Source organism: Anguilla anguilla, chromosome 7 (genome assembly GCF_013347855.1).
Source record: "Anguilla anguilla isolate fAngAng1 chromosome 7, fAngAng1.pri, whole genome shotgun sequence".
In the NCBI taxonomy this organism is placed as follows: Eukaryota; Metazoa; Chordata; class Actinopteri; order Anguilliformes; family Anguillidae; genus Anguilla; species Anguilla anguilla.
This window is the reverse complement of record NC_049207.1, coordinates 56582507-56603464: the sequence shown is the minus strand read 5'-3', so window position 1 is coordinate 56603464 and position 20958 is coordinate 56582507. Positions and strand designations below refer to the sequence as shown.

The window sequence follows — 20958 nt, the reverse complement described above, 5'->3', positions numbered from 1 at the left end:
TACTGTTCCGGTTGTACAGAAAGCTTGACTTCTAAACCCTGAAAATGCATAAACATTAGAAATCGCAAACAAAAGAGCTGTCGCCAGTAAGAACACGGCACTTATTTTAAACACCGTCGAGCGGAGGCTTCTCTGGGGTCACGCTGGCGAGTGACAGAAGGAGGGAGTGCCTCTTGCTCGGGGAGACAGGTGTGCTGATGTTTGGTCTAAATCATTCCCACAAAAGCGGCTGAAGTTTGGTCCAGGCGGGCCGCCCTCATCAGAATGCAGGCTGTTTTGGGCCACCCAGCAGGCTCGTTCCCATGCCCCCCTGTCTCCCCCAGACAAAGCAGCCCTCGCTTGCGATGGGCTGGGTGAGGACTACCTCAGCTGCCCTCTCCGAAACCGCCACCTGCTGCTTAGAAAAGAGCCCTGAAGACCCATTCAGCAAATCGCCTCCGAGCGTCAGGCGTCAGATAATTATGTTCCCGCGTTGCGGAGCGGCTGCATTTTAATGACAATGGGCTCGCTGAGCGTCAGTGTGCAGTGAGCTAATACAGCGCTAACATTCCCATACAGCGCTAACGTTCCCATACAGCGCTAACGTTCCCATACAGCGCTAACGTTCCCATATAGCGCTAACGTTCCCATACAGCGCTAACGTTCCCATACAGCGCTAACGTTCCCATACAGCGCTAACATTCCCATACAGCGCTAACATTCCCATACAGAGCTAACGTTCCCATACAGAGCTAACATTCCCATATAGCGCTAACATTCCCATACAGCGCTAACGTTCCCATACAGAGCTAACGTTCCCATACAGCGCTAACGTTCCCATACAGCGCTAACGTTCCCATACAGCGCTAACGTTCCCATACAGCGCTAACGTTCCCATATAGCGCTAACGTTCCCATACAGCGCTAACGTTCCCATACAGCGCTAACGTTCCCATACAGAGCTAACGTTCCCATACAGCGCTAACGTTCCCATACAGCGCTAACGTTCCCATACAGCGCTAACATTCCCATACAGAGCTAACGTTCCCATACAGCGCTAACGTTCCCATACAGAGCTAACGTTCCCATACAGCGCTAACGTTCCCATACAGAGCTAACGTTCCCATACAGCGCTAACATTCCCATACAGCGCTAACGTTCCCATACAGAGCTAACGTTCCCATACAGCGCTAACGTTCCCATACAGAGCTAACATTCCCATACAGCGCTAACGTTCCCATACAGCGCTAACGTTCCCATACAGCGCTAACGTTCCCATACAGAGCTAACGTTCCCATACAGCGCTGGTCTGGACGCTTCCATTCCAGAGAAGCCGTCCACATCCTGACCATTTTTACAGCAGAAAGTGCCGTTCGCTTATTTCCCAGTTTCCCGGCCACTATGAGGGGAAATATTTTTTTGTGTGATCATTGCATTAATTCTGAATTATGAGAAGCACCCTTTTGGGTGGTGAGGCTGCTGCTGTTCCGTGGTCAATCTTCCCTTCTCCAACCCCGCCCCCCCGTCCTGCCCCGTCCTGCCCTCCCTGCCCCAGCACAGCCGTGGTACTGTGGACCGGGTTACACGCCAGATATCGGGTCACGGATATGGAAAATTAAAACTTTCAATCAGCTGTTTATTTAATCTATGTTAGTAATCTAATGCTGTTTTCAAACACGCCTGAAGTCAGGCGGTGATTGGTTAATAATAGCAAAGGGATGTGACAGCCTTTAAATCGGGCCTGTCGATTGGTTAAAGTACTGATTTACAGCAGTCTGATTCCAATGCCGGTGGTCCAGCAGGTTTTGGGTGAAAAAAACGACCACAGAGAAGAAAGAAAGGATCAGGAAGCTTGACCTCACATTGGGAAGTACAGTACCATACGCTCGGTGCGACAAGCCCATATGCTGGCTCCCGGCCATGTGAGAACCTGCGTTTACCCAAATAGACCACATTCAGACGGCCGTATGCTGGATCATATGACTCCCTATAGATTTACTCATAGATAAACTGCTCATAAACATTCTAAAAATATAACGCGTGAAATGTACATTTGAGGGCTAACCACACTCTCCATTTATTCTTCTGATGATTATTTGGGTGCAGATGGATGTACAAACTCTGCGTTTCAACAGCTGGTGCTTTTTCATTGTGTCAATTACCCTTTTTGGTGCATACTCACTGTATACCCACTGACTTATAGTGCATTTATGACTGCTGTCACAGTAATAAATTGCTCATAGTAAGTCAACTATACAGTTACAGGAGTTACACATTGTATGGCTATTATCGGGTCGGTATCAGATTTCTCTCTTTCTTTGCTTCAGTTATCAAATGACTATAATTACAGTAAACAACAGCCCAATTACAGCAAGCCTTATCCTGCAGCCACTGAGGTAGTGTAACAGCCTCAACCTTCCCTCCAAAATCTCAGGATGACACCCAATCCCACAATGCCCTGCCAGACAGAGGAAACAGCGGAAGCTTCCTGTCAAGGCTGTGTTCGTTTGATAAGCGCGTGTGCCTGATGCTCTCTGTCTAGAAGCCCAGCGGTCTGCCTGGCAACAGGGGCAGTTCTGCGTGAGCATAGAAACGCCAAGCTCACCTGAACGAAGGTTGAGGCCGCAGTAAGATTCCGACGAGAGAGGTCATGGGAACATAAAGTGACAACGGTCCCTCAAACGAGAGATGGTCAGACTTCTCTCTGTCAGAAACATAAAGTTGATGACATTAGTTTGATAAATGTTTCCTTCAGCCACGGTTGTATAGCCGAGCTGTGGGCTCACAGAAAGGAAACTATGTGATAAAGCAGCTGGCTCTCGCATAATCTTCTTATAAATCAATAGTGCAGTACTTATTAGCTCCTGACAAATCTGGAGCAGGCAAAGACAACCGTGATTAATGTTTCCGGTATTTTTAGCCAGAAATGTGAGCTTGGTCAAGGTTAGCAGCACAGCCAGGGACCACTGGTCTCTGGTGTCAGCCCAGGCAGAGAGAGAGAGAGGGAGAGAGAGGTGGAACCTGTACAAGAACTATAAAGGGCTTAAAAAGGTCTTGAAATGATGCACAGCGTATCTGGTGTAAATATAAGCTTGCATCCCTTCCTGCTCGTGACTCTCCCGAGTGAGCAGTGTTCCTGAACATGTCACTGATGTCCCGGGTCAAACAGCCCAATTAAGGAAATATGGTGTGAAGTCCACTTACTGCCATTTCTCTCCTCTGGTGTTTGATCCGCCTGCTGTGCCTGGGGAAGGTCTGGGGGGGGGAGGTCTGGCGGGGCAGGGGGGTGGGTGTTTACACGTGGGTCTGGTGAAGAAGCCCCATTTCGTCCCGGGTGCCGCTCCTGGTCCAGGAATATTTGCATTCTGTACAGTCGCTCAGCAGGAAGCCCGCAGCCCTGCCTCTGTCAGGCTGAACCCCACAGCCGCTGGTCGACTGACTCTGCAGCCAAACACACTATTGTGTCGCACAGCCTCCCCGTTTGTTTATGTTTCTGTGCCTTTCTTCCCAGGCCCGGCTGCGTTTCTTCCCCCAGCACATTCTCAGAGGTGATGAAACCCGAGAATAAAAAATTCACATGCTTGTGTTTCAAACTATTTCTGGATCACTTCAGGCCAAAGGTTTAAGCATACTACCAGGAGAACCCTCGTGACCAGATGGTTTAAAGAAATCACAAATAGCTTGGATTGTTTCAGCATGTTTGGAGGTCTTCCTGGTCAGTTCTGACACCTGTCCGTCATTTTATGAGGACGTCAGGGTGCATACTATTCTGAGTACTTTGTAGTGTCATCTCAGTTTGGGACGGTGACTTGACATTGAACTACTTAAGCGCTCCACTACAGTCTATATTTACCCCTTTGAACTGGGTTATTTAGGACCACAGTTTCTATCTCTGTGAGCAGCCGAGCAAAACCAAGCCGATTGGCCTTTTCCTTCCCAGGCCTCTGATTGGTGGGGTTTTTTTTTGTTGGTCAGTGGTGAAAAGGTCAAAGTGCAGTGTGATGTCAGCTTGATCCTGAAGCATTTGGATGTCCGAGACATCCTGTGCAGTGAAGTGTGAGGGCTAATCGCTCGGGGTCCCCACTGCTGAATTCTGGGAAATGGCATTTTGGGATGATGTGAGTCACATGGTTTCTGGACTGGAGCGGGCCTGCTAGCTAATGGAGCAGCGAAACAGGCTTGTCATCTTCAAACAAATCAGCTGTTTGGTAACAGAACAAAACAATATACTTCTGGTATAATGTAATTTCATTACCTGATGTATGTGGAGTGATTTGCAATAGAAAAGCCCTACCCATTATAAGCCATTCATTTAGATACCAGTTATCTGTTTATTTGGCTGATGAGTTAAGCAGGCGTTCCTGAGGAATACTAATAGCAAGCTAAGAAGTGTAATTATTCTGACTGCGGACAGCTACCTAAAAGCAGCACAAAGAGGTCCTATCCAATCGGAACACAAATCCCTCGGTGTGCCTCGCACATCCAAATGAGGAGGCAAACAACAAGCTCTGGAGACAGGGAGCCCTTCCCACACACGGCGTGCGGAGGGGCTGGGGGCGAGGTGTCTGTCTCAGCCAGCGCTGTCTTTTCAGGGTCAGTGAGTTAATTGAGCTCCACTCCTCCTCCTCCTCCCGGCAGTCTGGGCTTGTGACACAGAGTCAGACATCGGAGAGGGAGAGAGAGAGGGAGAGAGGGAGAGAGAGAGGGAGAGAGGGAGAGAGAGAGAGAGAGGGAGAGAGAGAGGGAGAGAGGGAGTGAGGGGGGGAGCGAGAGAGAGAGAGAGGGACCGAGAGGGAGAGAGAGCGAGAGGGAGGGAGAGGGAGAGGGAGAGAGAGCGAGAGGGAGAGAGAGGAAGAGAGGGAGGGAGAGGGAGAGAGAGGGAGAGAGGGAGAGAGGGAGAGGGGGAGAGAGGGAGAGAGAGAGTGAGTGGGAGAGAGAGAGAGAGCGAGCGAGAGAGGGAGAGAGAGAGAGAGAGAGAGGGAGGGAGAGGGAGAGAGGGAGAGAGGGAGAGAGAGAGAGAGAGGGAGAGAGAGAGGGAGAGAGGGAGAGAGAGAGGGAGAGAGGGAGAGAGGGAGGGAGAGAGGGAGAGAGGGAGAGAGGGAGGGAGGGAGAAAGAGAGGGAGAGAGAGAGGGAGAGAGGGAGAGAGGCGCTCCACACTTTCCCTCTGTAATGAGGCCTTAATGCCCGCGTTTCGCCCCCCCCACGAGCCCATGAGCCAGATTTAAGACCTGATTAGCACACTATGGCACACAGTGTTACCCAGAACTCCCCACTCTGTCAGCATGTGACCCATTAAATCTTTGGACCCGCCCCGCCGCCCCCCACCTGGCCCTGTGGTCCAGGGCTGAGGGGTGCTGGGGGAGCCAGCGCCGGCCTGGGTGGCGCTCAGAACAAAGAGGGCCCAGTTCAGCTGTCGTGTGTGGGGACTTCACCTCCCCCCCCCCCCCCATCGGTATATCCTGTTTCTCCCTTCCCTTATTGTGCCCCAATTTGTTAAAAACTCTAATTGATGTAATTGATAAAAGCAAAATGATACCATCTGCGTAATCCACTCTTACAGTTACAACCACACGTTTTGTGCCTAAGCTGTTTTGCTGATCTGCTGTGCAACTCTCCTGGCGGCTCTGTTTGCCTGCGCCGTCTAACGGGTCTTCCATCATGTTACAGGAGGAAACAAACTGAAGCCCCAGCCATTCCGGCTCAACTGGGCCTGGATTTCCCTGGAGAGGGAGTACTACCTGGTGGACGAGGACTCAAAGTTTCTGGAGGTCACTCTCAAACGCAGAGGCTACTTGGGAGAGACGTCTTTCATCAGTGAGTATCAGCACGATATGCAGAGCTGCTGTTAAATGTGTCCAACTGATTATCTCCTGTTCTCCAGTGAAAAAGTTTACAGTGCATTTCAATTAATTTCTGTTCAGTAAATGTCTTTCATGTCTGTAACCATCACTGCTTGTATTTCTCCTGCCAGTGGCAACGTTCTCATACGTTCTTCTGTAATCACTAGCACATAACAGACCAGTTATTGGCTACATTTGAACACAGATCATCTCACAAAACATGCCTAATAAACAGTCATGATGCTGATAACAGGATCTTTCCACTGTAAGTGGTCACCATAAAGGGCATGTCGTGGCCTGTGGCTCGCAGTAGCAGCAGATAACCAGCCTTCGGGGAAACAGATGTGTCACACTGTCACATGACCTCCCCGGCCCGTGAAAAGGTCACATGATGAGGAGAATAGGTGGCCCAGGTCACAGGGGTCAGCGGGCTGTTTGCTGCTACCCAAACGCAACCCTCCGTGAAGCTTTATTGTTTCCTGGCCATGTTTACGGTGGTCCTTATGAGGGCAGTTAAAGTGACCAGTAGCTGTTCATCACAGGACAATGGAAAAAATCCCCTGCAGTCCATAAAAAGCCCTGGACTGCCTGAGACCTTCTCTCACACGAGGAAGACATTTTACCGCCCGCACGCGCCCAAACGCTTACCCCCTACTCCACACGCGCCCAAACGCTTACCCCCTTATAATGCTGCCCTCACCGGTTACGATGATTTAACCTTCACACGACCTTCCCAGGCATCAGCACCAAGGACGGCACCGCAGAGAAGGACAAGGACTTCCGTGGGAAAGCTCAGAAGCAGGTGCAGTTTAACCCGGGCCAGACCCGGGCCACCTGGAGGGTGAAGATTTACACCGATCAGGAGTTTGAGACCTCCGAGACCTTCCAGATCCTTCTGTCCGAACCGGTCATGGCGGTTTTGGAGTACCCAGACTCCGCCACCGTGGAGATCGTGGACCCAGGCGACGGTACGCAACTTTAACCTATGAGTCTCTTAGGAAGGACACGGTCGAGTATGGCTGTGTGAGTGTGAATACCTACGTCTCTTCCTCCCTGACAGAGTCCACAGTCTTCATCCCTCAGTCAGAGTACAGAGTAGAGGAGGACATCGGCGAGCTCCTCATTCCTGTAAAAAGGTCCGGGGACGTGAGTCACGAGCTCATGGTCATCTGCTACACACAGCAAGGTAACGCCAAGGACCACCCAGAGCCTTTTACACAACCCCCCTCGGGGAATGAACACTGGCATGTCTTTAACGATGATTGGCCTGCTCAGACTGGACAGTCAAATGAAGAACATTTAACAAAGTAAATATGTATAAACTTCTGTCTTAACATGTTTCTTTTCGAGTCACACTGGAGCACAGGGGTGGAGATTACCGTTTTTGAAGCATTTTGTTTCCTGCCTGCTGATTGGCTGTTTTCCTGTCTGCTGATTGGCCGTTTCCTCTCAGGCACTGCCACGGGCACCATCCCCAGCACGGTGCTGTCCTACTCGGACTACATCAGCCGGCCCGAGGACCACACCAGCGTGCTGCGCTTCGACAAGGACGAGCGCGAGAAGGCTTGCCGCATCATCATCATCGACGACTCGCTGTACGAGGAAGAGGAGAGCTTCAACGTCACGCTCAGCCTGCCCATGGGGGGGCAGGTGGGCCCTCTCTTCCCAGGCGCCCGCGTGACCATCCTGGCCGACAGCGATGACGGTGAGCCGGGCGCTCTGCCTCGTCCGCCATGCGCACTAACCGCTAGTAGGGTGAACAGTGTGTTGGGAGGGTGAGGGGGTAATACACTGGGTCTCTCTCTGGACCTGTAACGTGAGGCACTGCCCTAACATTTAATCATTTAGTGACTGAAGTATTCACAAATATATTTTGCCAAAATATTAACGTGGTATCAGTGTGGTTTACTTGTGTGGCGAGGTGTGTAGGTTAACATTTAATAACTAAAGCATATGAACTGCTCAGTAATGAAAGTGGGCAGATGGCCAGTATGTACAGCATACCCACACTTGTGACTGCGAGCTGTTGGTAATCTGTTTTTCATTCGCTAATGGCTTTAGCTTTACAGCAGCTGATAGCTTTAGCCCCGCGTACCCGCTGCACAGGCAGCGTTGCTGTAGCATTGCAGCAATGCCGTAATGCTGTTGCTAAATCGCAGGAACTTTGCTAACGAGCTCAGAGGGAGCTACGCTATGAGCAATCCTCGAGTGCCACGAGGCAGTCTTGGCCAGACCTGGTCTGCTCAGCTGGACCCTGCAAGCCTGGGGTAACCCTAACCCTAACCCTAACCCTGTGCCCAGCAGCTGCTCAGCTGGACCCTGTAAGCCTGGGGTAACCCTAACCCTAACCCTGTACCCAACAGCAGCTCAGCTGGACCCTGCAAGCCTGGGCTAACTCTAACCCTAACCCTGTACCCAGCAGCAGCCCAGCTGGTCCCTGTACACTGCAGCACTCACACGTACACATAGTCACTCTACTCCACTTCACACCACTAACCCAGTTTGCTCTTTATTAACCTCTGGATTGCGAACAGTCCCTGAACAGAGCTTGCAGTCAAAAAAATCTCTATTTTTATTTGTATAGACAGCCTTTTTTAAACCTGCTCGGCTGCATTTCCTGGTTTTGGCTCGTTAGGCCAAGCTCGTTTACTGCGAATCAGAGGGGCGAATCGTGCCTGGGCTGTAATTACAGGCTCTGCAATGCTCGGTCCGTGCAGCTTCTCCCTTATCTCTCTCTCTCTCTCTCTTCCTCCGCTGGGCGGGCGAGCGACACAAAGAGGATTAGGGAGGAAGTCCAGTCTCGCATTCGGGTTTTCTTCATCCACAGCGACAGAAATGATCTGTTGTTTTGGGGTATTGTTCAGAGCCTTTCATCTCACCATGGCGACCTTAACTATACTGAACCAATCAATTAATTATAATTAAATCAACAGTCAAGCCTTGACAGAAGCAGACAGAGCCAAGGAGTCAAATAACTAGATGACACTTTGGCTGCACACATGTATGTATTCATCAGGAGAAATATAGTACTTCTCTGTGTCTCCTTTTCTCAATCCACACTTCAAATATTAGGAAAAAATAAAATGTTTTATTACCGTTTGTGGATCCTCATATTTGTTGTTTGTGGGTCTTGTCGGCAGCAAATATATGAACACAAATAAAACGGACTTTAATTTCACGGTAATGTAATAAGAACCTGGCATTGCGCTTTGCTGTGAACATTTCTGTGAATATCTGACTTACTTTGTGGAAACTTTTATAGTTTGGACAGGCACGAAAAGGCTAAGCCCTCTCATTGTTTCTGGGGAATCTGTTTTAGGTTTCCGCCTCTGATTGCTCCTGAGGCTTAGCCTCTGTCTTTGATTCTCTTCAGTTCTCATTGACAGAAAAGCACTCTGTGATGTGTGCCTTCAGACTCGAAGGGAAATCCCCCATTAAGAGGTTACTTCCCCTACTGTGTGTGTGTGTGTGTGTGTGTGCGTATGTGTGTGTGTGTGTATGTGTGTGCTTGTGTGTGTGTGTGTGTGTGTGTGTGCATATGTCTGTGTGTGTGTGTGTGTGTGTATGTGTGATTACGAATGTGCGTGTGCACGCATGCGTGTGTGTATGAAAATCAAGTTTAAAAATTCACTAGATCCACATTATATTCCAAATTATATTGTGGCTTGTAGTTTCCCTCCTGGAGGACAGCCATACCTAAAACTACCATTAAACTGCAGCATGAACTCCTAACCCTAACTGTGACCCACGATTTATATAATCATAACAATTCAGCACAGCAAGTGAACCAGTCTTACAAGTGGCCAAATGAGCTAACTGAAGGAAAATATCAAAATGAACAGTTTTTTTACAGCTCAGAGTGTAAAATATAACCCTGACCCCTTGGAGCTGCCACCGCTGCAGATATAAACCATCACTGCTGCCACTTTCACACTTTAAGACCAAGACATGAATATTCCCTACTGAGCTGGCATGGAGATAACCTGGCATTTTAGAATTATGTTCCCCACTAATGCTTTCCTCACATTTGATATAAATGCGCTTTGGCAGAGGTAAGTGTGCTGAAGCTGCTGTAGTTCCTAATAATAAAGACTTCACAGAGGCTTCGGGTTTGATTGACAGCAGTGGGGCTTCTGCAGGCTCAGCTGCCCCATAGGCTCACAGCCCCCCCACCTGATGTGCTGACATCATCAACTCGTCACCATGGAGATCTGCTGACAGGTCTCTGTGGGTCGGGCCACTGGGGGGGGCTGTGGGAGGCGGGGGGGAGCAGGGCTGTGGGGGGGTGGGGTTACAGGGCTGTGGGAGGCGGGGGGGAGCGGGGCTGTTGGGGGGTTGTGGGGGGTGCATGTCTGTGGGCTTGCTCAATCAGCACATTCTGTCTGAGCATGCAGAGGCGCTGGGGTTGTATATATACACACACACACGAGCAGCAGCCCACCCCGGGGGGACAGGTGGGGAGGGCCCTGGGCGTGCGTTTGCTTTGATGCGGTGCTTTAGGGCCCCCCCCGCGCGTCTTTAGGGCCCCCCCCGCGCATCGTTAGGGCCCCCCAGCGGCTCTTTAGTCTGCGCGTGCTATTTAAACCCCGCTACATCGCTCAGCGGCGCCACTACTAAAGCCGCATGCGCCAGCCCAGCAGCTGAGCACAATAACACCGTGTGCCCCCCCCGTGTGCCCCCCCCCTGTGTGCCCCCCCGTCTCCCCCCCCCAGCCCCCCGTGCGCTCGTGCCCCTGCCGTCTCCCCCCCCCCCACAACACCCACCCCCCGGTGCGCTTAAACACAAACAAATAAAATACATCAACCAGTTGAACAAAATGTATGTTATTGTGTGTTCTCTACTCACAAAGAGCTGACCAACGTGTTTCCCCAAGACAATGGGGGGAAGAAATGCAGAAATAAAAACACACAATAAAGGATCTCTCTCTCTCTCTCTCATCCTCTCTCTCTCTCTCCCACTCTTCCTCTCTCTGTCTCTCTTCCTCTCCCTCTCCCTCTCTCTCTCCCCCACTCTCCCTCTCTCCCTCTCTCTCTCCCCCCCTCCCTCTCTCTCCCTCTCTCCTCCCCCTCTCTCTCCCTCTCTCCCTCCCTCAGAGCCCTCTCTCTATTTTGGAGAGACGGAGTACTCGGTGGATGAGAGCGCGGGGTACGTGGAGGTGCGTGTGTGGAGGACCGGGACAGACCTGTCCAAGACGGCCACGGTCACCGTCCGGTCCCGGAAAACCGACCCCGTGTCTGCGGAAGGTACTGGGCCCAAACCGGGCGCTCCGGGTGGTTCTGCTCCGGGTGGTTCCGCTCCGGGTGGTTCCGCTCCGGGTGGTTCCGCTCCGGGTGGTTCCGCTCCGGGTGGTGCCGCTCCGGGTGGTGCCGCTCCGGGTGGTTCCGCTCCGGGTGGTTCCGCTCCGGGTGGTGCCGCTCCGGGTGGTTCCGCTCCGGGTGGTTCCGCTCCGGGTGGTGGTGGTGGTGCATCGCTTATATCTGTAATCAGCCATTACGGTCAGGCGATCCAGTTGTGATGCATATCCATAGAAAACAAGGACCATCATGTTATTATAAGCAGTTAGATGATGACAAAACGTATAAACATCCATGCTTCATCTCTTGAAGTGAAGATGGCACAGTTTAGTTAACAATATAAAGCAATTAATAGCGTAAATATATTTTATCAAACTATTATGATGTACTTCCTGTTTCGGCACCCGGCTAATCGGATCCTGTCCTCCCTCAGCTGGCGTGGACTACGTGGGCATCAGCCGAAACCTGGACTTTGCCCCGGGCGTCACCATGCAGACGTTCCGCGTGACCATCCTGGACGACCTGGGTCAGCCCGTGGTGGAGGGGCCCGAGCAGTTTGAGCTGGTCCTGCGGATGCCTGCCAACGCTGTCCTGGGGGAGCCCAGCAAGACCACCATCACCATCAACGACTCCACTTCAGACTGTGAGTCCAACGCCGGGTCACTTTCACATTAATTAATAACTAAACTTAGTGCACAGATACAGGATTTGTTTACATATCTTATTTATAACAAAGACTACATTTGACCATGAACATCCATAAGGAGACTCTCTACCTATTTATGTTAGTGCTTATTTAAAATGGAGCTTTTGTTAAAATTCTGTAACAATAACAGAGTAATTCCTTTCCATTTCTTTTATTACGGGTGATGGCTGTTTATTGAGTTTCTGTTGACTCTGTGCTGTGCTCTGTGCTGATGTTGACTCTGTGCTGTGCTCTGTGCTGCTGTTGACCCTGTGCTGTGCTCTGTGCTGATGTTGACTCTGTGCTGTCTGCGTCAGTGCCCACGGTGCAGTTCAAAGACGGTGTTTATAACGTGGACGAGGTGGACGGGCAGGTCAGTGCCATGGTGTACCGCAGCGGGGACATCGGGCTGAAGTCCAGCGTCCGGTGCTACACCCGCCAGGGCTCAGCACAGGTCATGATGGACTACAACGAGCGGCCCAACACCGACGCCTCCCTCATCACCTTCCTCCCAGGTGACCGCTGATCCCAGGAGCCGCATCGTCTGGGGCACAAGGGCGCGTCCCTGATCGAACCATATCAGTCAAAAAAGTTTACAATAATTAATATCAACATTTTACCAAGCAGCATGTCTGTTACATGAAAATGGTATACATTGCCATTTAGGATAAATCAGCCACCAACCTAGTTTAGTTTATTTTGTCAAATTGTCTATTTAATTTTGTTCATGTTGACAGGGAGGGACTTCAGCCCTCACCAGATGTACATTCAGTCAGGCGAAATCAGGTCAATTAACAAAGTTTGCAGTCAGCTGAACCTGCCAGAGGAAAAAATACAGTAGCTTGGACTTCAGTAAATGATATGATTATGATGCAATAACCCTGAGACTTGCACTGAAATAACACCCCCTGTATGAGCGGGTCATGTGACTCTCCCTGACTGATGAAATAACACCCCCTGTATGAGCGGGTCATGTGACTCTCCCTGACTGATGATGCTGAGCAGGTCATGTGACTCTCCCTGACTGATGATGCTGAGCGGGTCATGTGACTCTCCCTGACTGATGATGCTGTCTTTAGGGGAGAGCGAGAAGCCGTGTGTGGTCACCCTGGTGGACGACTCCGTGTACGAGGAGGAGGAGGAGTTCCGCCTCGTGCTGGGAACCCCGAAGAGCCAATCAGCATTCGGCGCTGCTCTGGGCGAGCAGAAGGAGGCGGTGGTCAAAATAACGGACGATAAAGACAGTAAGTCTGCTTCTGCGCTGCCAGGCGCTGGTATACACTGCCTCAGGATGGTCATGTTTCAGCTGAAAATAGGAAAATTGGAAAATTATGTATTGTGATGCTAAAGCAATATAATTATGGACAATACCAGTATTATATTGAACAAATATTTCTAACACATACATTTATATAATAAGTAATCTAACATGCCATGAAAACTTTCTTAAACCAGAAAAATGAATGAAAGGTAACATTTGGTAATGATTGGCACTCTCTGTTAAATATCTCCAGTACTTGTGGATATTTTTAAGTCCGGTTCTGAGTTCCAGTTGAAGGCCAGTCCAGATTCCAGCTGATTAGCCCCCGGGTGCATCTGCCCTTGGCTTTATTAACCTCCGTGAGCAGGGCTCGTTCAGACTGAGCGGGGGCCACTGTGTACCCTTAGAACCGTGCGCCGAAATGCAGGGTTTGAAATGTGCGGTGTGAAGCGTGCGATGTGAAATGTGCGGTGTGAACTGTGCGGTGTAAAGTGTGCAGTGTGAACTGTGCGGTGTAAAGTGTGCGGTGTGAACTGTGCGGTGTAAAGTGTGCAGTGTGAACTGTGCGGTGTAAAGTGTGCAGTGTGAACTGTGCGGTGTAAAGTGTGCGGTGTGAACTGTGCGGTGTAAAGTGTGCAGTGTGAACTGTGCGGTGTAAAGTGTGCAGTGTGAACTGTGCGGTGTAAAGTGTGCAGTGTGAACTGTGCGGTGTAAAGTGTGCGGTGTGAACTGTGCGGTGTAAAGTGTGCAGTGTGAACTGTGCGGTGTAAAGTGTGCAGTGTGAACTGTGCGGTGTAAAGTGTGCAGTGTGAACTGTGCGGTGTAAAGTGTGCGGTGTGAACTGTGCGGTGTAAAGTGTGCAGTGTGAACTGTGCGGTGTAAAGTGTGCAGTGTGAACTGTGCGGTGTAAAGTGTGCGGTGTGAACTGTGCGGTGTAAAGTGTGCAGTGTGAACTGTGCGGTGTAAAGTGTGCAGTGTGAACTGTGCGGTGTAAAGTGTGCAGTGTGAACTGTGCGGTGTAAAGTGTGCGGTGTGAACTGTGCGGTGTAAAGTGTGCAGTGTGAACTGTGCGGTGTAAAGTGTGCAGTGTGAACTGTGCGGTGTAAAGTGTGCAGTGTGAACTGTGCGGTGTAAAGTGTGCGGTGTGAACTGTGCGGTGTAAAGTGTGCGGTGTGAACTGTGCGGTGTAAAGTGTGCAGTGTGAACTGTGCGGTGTAAAGTGTGCAGTGTGAACTGTGCGGTGTAAAGTGTGCGGTGTGAACTGTGCGGTGTAAAGTGTGCAGTGTGAACTGTGCGGTGTAAAGTGTGCAGTGTGAACTGTGCGGTGTGAAGTGTGCAGTGTGAACTGTGCGGTGTAAAGTGTGCAGTGTGAACTGTGCGGTGTGAAGTGTGCAGTGTGAACTGTGCGGTGTGAAGTGTGCGGTGTGAACTGTGCGGTGTGAACTGTGTGGTGTAAAGTGTGCGGTGTGAAGTGTGTGGTGTAAAGCGTGCGGTGTAAAGTGTGCGATGTGAACTGTGCGGTGTAAAGCGTGCGGTGTAAAGCGTGCGGTGTAAAGCGTGCGGTGCGTGAGACTGGTCTCTCGTTTCCCCAGAGCCCATCATCCGGTTCTCCCAGATCAAGTACAGCGTGAGGGAGCCACAGGCGGCGGGTGAAATCGCCGTGGTGACGATCCCCATCCTGCGCCTGGGCGACACGTCCAAGGTGTCGGTGGTGAGAGTGCACACCAAGGACGGCTCCGCCACCTCCGGGGAGGACTACAACCCGCTGTCCGAAGGTGAGGAAGAGAACGCCTTTCAGTCTGCGAACTGAGTTTAAACTGAAGATAATTAAAGGCAGATGAGTGGGTGTAGATGAGTGGGTGTAAAGTTAGTGAAAGGCAGATGAGTGGGTGTAGATGAGTGGGTGTAAAGTTAGTGAAAGGCAGATGAGTGGGTGTAGATGAGTGGGTGTAAAGTTAGTGAAAGGCAGATGAGTGGGTGTAGATGAGTGGGTGTAGATGAGTGGGTGTAGATGAGTGGGTGTAAAGTCAGTGAAAGGCAGATGAGTGGGTGTGGATGAGTGGGTGTAAAGTCAGTGAAAGGCAGATGAGTGGGTGTAGATGAGTGGGTGTAAAGTCAGTGAAAGGCAGATGAGTGGGTGTAGATGAGTGGGTGTAAAGTCAGTGAAAGGCAGATGAGTGGGTGTAACTGCGTGTTGGGTCGAGCCGTGTGGCCGTGTGCACGCGTGACAGCCGTACCTCCTCTCTCCCCAGACGTGCAGTTTAAGGAGGGGGAGACGGAGCACGTGGTGGAGGTGCAGGTGCTGTACGACGGCCAGAGGGAGATGAGGGAGGCCTTCACCCTGCACATGAAGCCTGACGAGAACATGGTGGCAGAGACACAGGTGAGGGAGTGGGGGGGGGACATGGTGGCAGAGACACAGGTGAGGGAGTGGGGGGGGGACATGGTGGCAGAGACACAGGTGAGGGAGTGGGGGGGGGACATGGTGGCAGAGACACAGGTGAGGGGGGGGGGGGGACATGGTGGCAGAGACACAGGTGAGGGAGTGGGGGGGGGACATGGTGGCAGAGACACAGGTGAGGGAGTGGGGGGGGGCATGGTGGCAGAGACACAGGTGAGGGGCGGGGGGGGGACATGGTGGCAGAGACACAGGTGAGGGGGGGGGGGACATGGTGGCAGAGACACAGGTGAGGGAGTGGGGGGGGGGACATGGTGGCAGAGACACAGGTGAGGGGGCGGGGGGGGGCATGGTGGCAGAGACACAGGTGGGGGGGGGGGCGGGGGGTGTGAACGGAGACGCAGGTGAGCGGGCGGGGGGGGGGTGTGAGAGTGTGTAAATAATGGGTGTGTGCGAGTGTGCAAATAGTTGGGGTGTAGGTTAGGGTGTAGTGTGTATCAGGAGTGTGTAATGTGTGTGTGTAACCCCCTGTCCCCTCCCAGATGAACAAGGCCATCATCTACATCGAGGAGGTGGACAGCGTGGCAGACGTCACCTTCCCGGCCGTGCCCCAGGTGGTGTCCCTGCTCATGTACGACGACACCGCGCGCGCCAAGGAGAGCCCCCACCCCCCCACTGGGTACCCCGTGGTGTGCGTGACGGTGAGCCCCAAACCTGCGCAGCCGCACCTGCACCTCCTCACTCCTCACTCCTCTCAGCGGGGATAACTCCCGCTGCACAAACACTCAGAGGCAGGCCGACAGTCCCTCTCCAAACCCCCCTTCCTCTGTCTCCCCCAGGCCTGCAACCCCAAGTACTCTGAGTTTGACAAGACGGGCTCCATCTGTGCGGCGGAGAGCATCAACGACACGCTGACGCAGTACCGCTGGCTGGTGAGCGCGCCCAGCGGCTCGGACGGCGTGTCCAGCCCCCTGCGGGAGGTCGACACCAACACCTTCTTCACCAACACCAAGTCCGTCGCGCTGGACTCCATCTACTTCCAGGCCGGGTCGCGGGTCCAGTGCGCCGCCCGCGCCTTCAACGCCAACGGCCACGCCGGGCTGGAGCTCAGCAGCCCCATCGCCGTCATCAGCCGGGAGGAGGGTGAGTGCGCCTGTCCCATAACCCTGCCCCGTCCCCATAAACCCTGCCCTGTCCCCATAACCCTGCCCCGTCCCCCTAACCCTGCCCCGTCCCCATAAACCCTGCCCTGTCCCCATAACCCTGCCCCGTCCCCATAACCCTGCCCCGTCCCCATAACCCTGCCCCGTCCCCATAACCCTGCCCCGTCCCATAACCCTGCCCCATCCCCATAACCCTGCCCCATCCCCATAACCCTGCCCCGTCCCCATAACCCTGCCCCGTCCCCATAACCCTGCCCCGTCCCCATAAACCCTGCCCTGTCCCCATAACCCTGCCCCATCCCCATAACCCTGCCCCAACCCCCTAACCCTGCCCCGTCCCCATAACCCTGCCCCAACCCCCTAACCCTGCCCCATCCCCATAACCCTGCCCCAACCCCCTAACCCATAACTGTGCTGTCCCAGATGAAGAGCTGGTTTTAAACTCTTTTTGGGCGCTCTGCTCCACCCCCGCCCCACCCCTCCCCTCCTCCCCTGCAGGTCTCTGCCAGCCTCGTATCCCAGGAACAATCGGTGCCGAGCCGTTCTCCGCCAAAATCCGCTACACGGGCCCCGTGGACCCCGACTACCCCAACCTGATCAAGCTGACGGTGACGATGCCCCACATGGACGGTGAGCGCCGCCCCAGACCCCCTCCCTCGCTTCTTTTAAATAAACATAAACGCGCAGTGCATTGTGGGTGCTAACGGAGCCCCGCCCACTCCAGGCATGCTGCCGGTCATCTCCACCAGGCCGCTGTCCAACTTCGAGCTGACGCTGAGCCCGGACGGCACGCGCGTGGGGAACCACCGCTGCTCCAACCTGCTGGACTACAACGAGGTGCCCACCCGCCACGGCTTCCTGACCGACAGCACCAAGAACCCCGAGATCATCGGGGAGACCTCGCCCTACCAGTACAGCCCCGCCCTGCGCTCTGCCAACTCCCTGCGCTTCTACCGCAACCTGCACCTGGAGGCCTGCCTGTGGGAGTTCCACAGCTACTACGACCTGTCTGAGCTGCTCAGCGACTGCGGGGGGTCCATCGGCACCGACGGACAGGTACGCCGCCCCCTCACCCCCCCACCCCCCTACCCCCCTCACCGCCCACACCACACACCGCTCTGTCCGTTTATCTCACTGACCCTGGAGTCACACAGCGGCTGTAAACGCAGTACAGCTGACGGACACGTGACGAGTTCACTCTGTCGCGGACGAGGCAGTCCCCTCGCTCAGCTCTCTCACTCGCTCGCCCCCTGCAGGTGTTGAACCTGGTGCAGTCCTACGTGACGCTGCGCGTGCCACTCTTCGTCTCCTACGTCTTCCACTCGCCCGTGGCGGTGGGCGGCTGGCAGCACTTCGACCTGCAGTCCGAGCTGCGGCTCACCTTCGTGTACGACACCGCCATCTTGTGGCAGGACGGCATCGGCAGCCCCCCGGAGGCAGAGCTACAAGGTGAGCTCGCTGCTGCCCTCTGCTGGACACTACTGCACTTTAGCTCTTGTTCACTTTTTTCTTGGTTTTTACCAGTATTGTTCTTTCACAATATCAAATTTACTTTTCCTCTATAATCAGTGTAAATCTAAAAATATTGATGATTTTAAATAATGACTATAAATCTGATTAAATTAAAGCAATCAATACCTCTTTATCTCAGGTGCCATGTACCCCACCAGTATGAGGATCAATGGAGACGGGCGTTTGGTGGTCAACTTCAAGACAGAAGCGCGTTTCAGAGGACAGTTTGTCATGTCCCACCCAGGTACAGTGCGCACGCTGGCCCCCTGCCCTGCCAGCCCCAAATTCCACCCCCCCCAGCCCACATTCAGGCCCCTGCTGGGTGACTCTGTAACCCACATCTCCATCAGACTATTTCCGGCCCGGAGCGCTGGATGCCCTTACAGTGTGAGCGCGCTGGGGCTGAGGGACCGGCTGTCACAGGGAGCGGAACGCGGGCTATTCCAGCGCGAGCGTATCCCCTGTCAGGCCCAGCCCGACCCCCCCCCTCGACCCCCCCTCGACCCCCCTGCCCTCTGAGGCCTCACCTGTCATTTTCCCCTCAGGAACGTCCTTGTCCTCCATGGTGATGTCACCGGACCACCCGGGCCTCACGTTCACGCTGGCGCTGGTCCGGACCGAGCCCACCTACAACCAGCCCATGCAGCAGTGGAGCTTCGTGTCCGATTTCGCCGTGAGTCTTCGCCGTCTGCTGCGGAGCCTGTCCACACAATAGCCCCTCACATTGCGGGTAATTACAGGAAGTGACATCACATGAAACCTGTGAGTAGAAGACAAGCTGCATTCTCGTGTTTTATCTCCAGGTGCGGGATTACTCTGGGACCTACACAGTGAAGCTCATCCCCTGCAGTGCCTCTCCAAACAGGGAGTACAGCTTATCGCCTGTGTGCCACCCACGCGAACCGCTCACCTTCGACATGGACATCCGCTTCCAGCAGGTAAAACCCTAACCCTAACTCACAACCTGACCATAACTCACAACCTGACCCTGACCCTAACTCACAACCTGACCCTAACCCTTCACACTGCACACAGCCAGTCACACTAACCCTGAGAAGAGAAGGTTGTTTGGAATGTTTGTTCAAAATTCTGTGAGCACTCACCTGTGTGCCCCCCCCCCCACCCCAGTTGACTCTGTGAGCACTCACCTGTGTGCCCCCCCCCAGGTGAGCGACCCTGTGGCAGCAGAGTTCAGCCTCAACACGCAGATGTTCCTGCTGTCCAAGAGGGAGCTGTGGCTGTCCGACGGCTCCATGGGCTTCTCAGAGGGGGCGGACGTGGCCTTCTCCGAAGGTATGCCCCCCACAGGGAGCACTACTCTGCTATTAAGTGCCTTATGATAGAAATACCCGATAAAACCTAAACCTGATGGTAGTTTAGAGAGGATGTGACTGTGACTCGGGGGTCTGATGGTAGCTGAGGGAGGATGTGACTGTGACTCGGGGGTCTGATGGTAGTTTAGGGGATGTGACTGTGACTTGGGGGTCTGATGGTAGTTTAGAGGATGTGACTGTGACTCTGGGGTCTGGTGGTAGCTGAGGGAGGATGTGACTGTGACTCTGGGGTCTGGTGGTAAGGAATGTGACTAACATGGCGCTCTGTGCACAGGCTCTCAGATCTACGGGCGGGTGATGGTGGACCCTGTGCAGAACCTGGGCGAGTCCTTCACCTGCAGCATTGAGAAGGTGTTCCTCTGCACAGGCGCCGACGGCTACGTGCCCAAATACAACCCCACCAACAAGGAGTACGGCTGCCTGGCCGACGCCCCGTCCCTCCTCTACAGGTTCAAAATCCTGGTGAGTGAATCTCACACACACACACTCACACACACACACACTCACACACTCACACACACACACTCACACACACCCACTCACACACACACGCACTCACACACTCATACACACACACTCACACACACACACACTCACACACTCACACACAGACAGACACTCACACACTCACACACACACGCACTCACACACACGCACACACTCACACACTCACACAGACACACACACTCACACACTCACACACACACACACATACACACACACTCACACACACCACACACACACACACACCAATCCAAATGTGCCACATATTTTAAACTTGCAGCTACAGTCAGACGGCTCTACTGAGGATCGGTAGTTATTACAGCGGCCTGTGTCATGTGATGTAAGCTTTCAGTAACAAAGAAATAATTGGGATTGTAATTGTGAGATAACTGGATATGTGATGGAATAAATAAAATTGTGGTTTCTTTAATCCATTCATAACAAATTTGGGATTTATTGGGGACAATTAGCTTTTTAACCAAGTTAACGGTGTGAATAAGCGTATAATCAAATGAGCGGTTATACGAGGGCTCTTATGAAATTCGCCAGCACTGAGCGCGTGCAGCAAGCAGCAGGCAGCCTGCCCCGCAGCACAGTCGTGACCTCACTTCCTGTGTGTGTTCCAGGACAAGGCCCAGCCGGAGACGCAGGCCACGGCCTTCGGGGACGTGCGGTTCGAGGCGACGCTGGCGATGGACGCCCCAGGAGCCCTCACCCTGGTCCAGCAGGCCGGCTCGGACGGGTTCTCCCTCTCCTCCTCCCCATTGTTCCAGGCGAGTGCACAGCATCCCCGCTGTCTGGGTCAGGGACACCAGCGCCACACCCCAGCCTTTTAAATGGAAATAAAGCTGAACGTATAATAAAATTAACAATGGAGAGACAGTCCTCTAAAAGCTTAATATAGTGCGTAATCACAAACCTTAAGTCATTGAGATTTGTTATCCCGACATCACCTGATGCGTTCTTGCCCCCCATGAAACATCACCTC

The 20958-nt window shown here is 53.0% G+C and overlaps 1 protein-coding gene across 1 annotated transcript in view; it reads left to right on the top strand.

Moving 5' to 3' along the window:
• frem3 (Fras1 related extracellular matrix 3) overlaps positions 1 to 20958 on the top strand; it is a 38136-nt gene that overhangs the window by 14390 nt on the left and 2788 nt on the right. Inside the window, exons 3-23 of the mRNA XM_035426768.1 lie at positions 5647 to 5793; positions 6557 to 6787; positions 6880 to 7005; positions 7273 to 7524; positions 10913 to 11062; positions 11547 to 11756; positions 12116 to 12313; positions 12878 to 13042; positions 14652 to 14834; positions 15312 to 15442; positions 16000 to 16158; positions 16297 to 16600; positions 17119 to 17250; positions 17345 to 17676; positions 17877 to 18069; positions 18272 to 18376; positions 18678 to 18805; positions 18936 to 19070; positions 19299 to 19425; positions 19741 to 19928; positions 20597 to 20743. Coding sequence (XP_035282659.1) covers positions 5647 to 5793; positions 6557 to 6787; positions 6880 to 7005; positions 7273 to 7524; positions 10913 to 11062; positions 11547 to 11756; positions 12116 to 12313; positions 12878 to 13042; positions 14652 to 14834; positions 15312 to 15442; positions 16000 to 16158; positions 16297 to 16600; positions 17119 to 17250; positions 17345 to 17676; positions 17877 to 18069; positions 18272 to 18376; positions 18678 to 18805; positions 18936 to 19070; positions 19299 to 19425; positions 19741 to 19928; positions 20597 to 20743 — 3743 coding nt within the window. The remainder of the gene's footprint in view (positions 1 to 5646; positions 5794 to 6556; positions 6788 to 6879; positions 7006 to 7272; positions 7525 to 10912; positions 11063 to 11546; positions 11757 to 12115; positions 12314 to 12877; positions 13043 to 14651; positions 14835 to 15311; positions 15443 to 15999; positions 16159 to 16296; positions 16601 to 17118; positions 17251 to 17344; positions 17677 to 17876; positions 18070 to 18271; positions 18377 to 18677; positions 18806 to 18935; positions 19071 to 19298; positions 19426 to 19740; positions 19929 to 20596; positions 20744 to 20958) is intronic.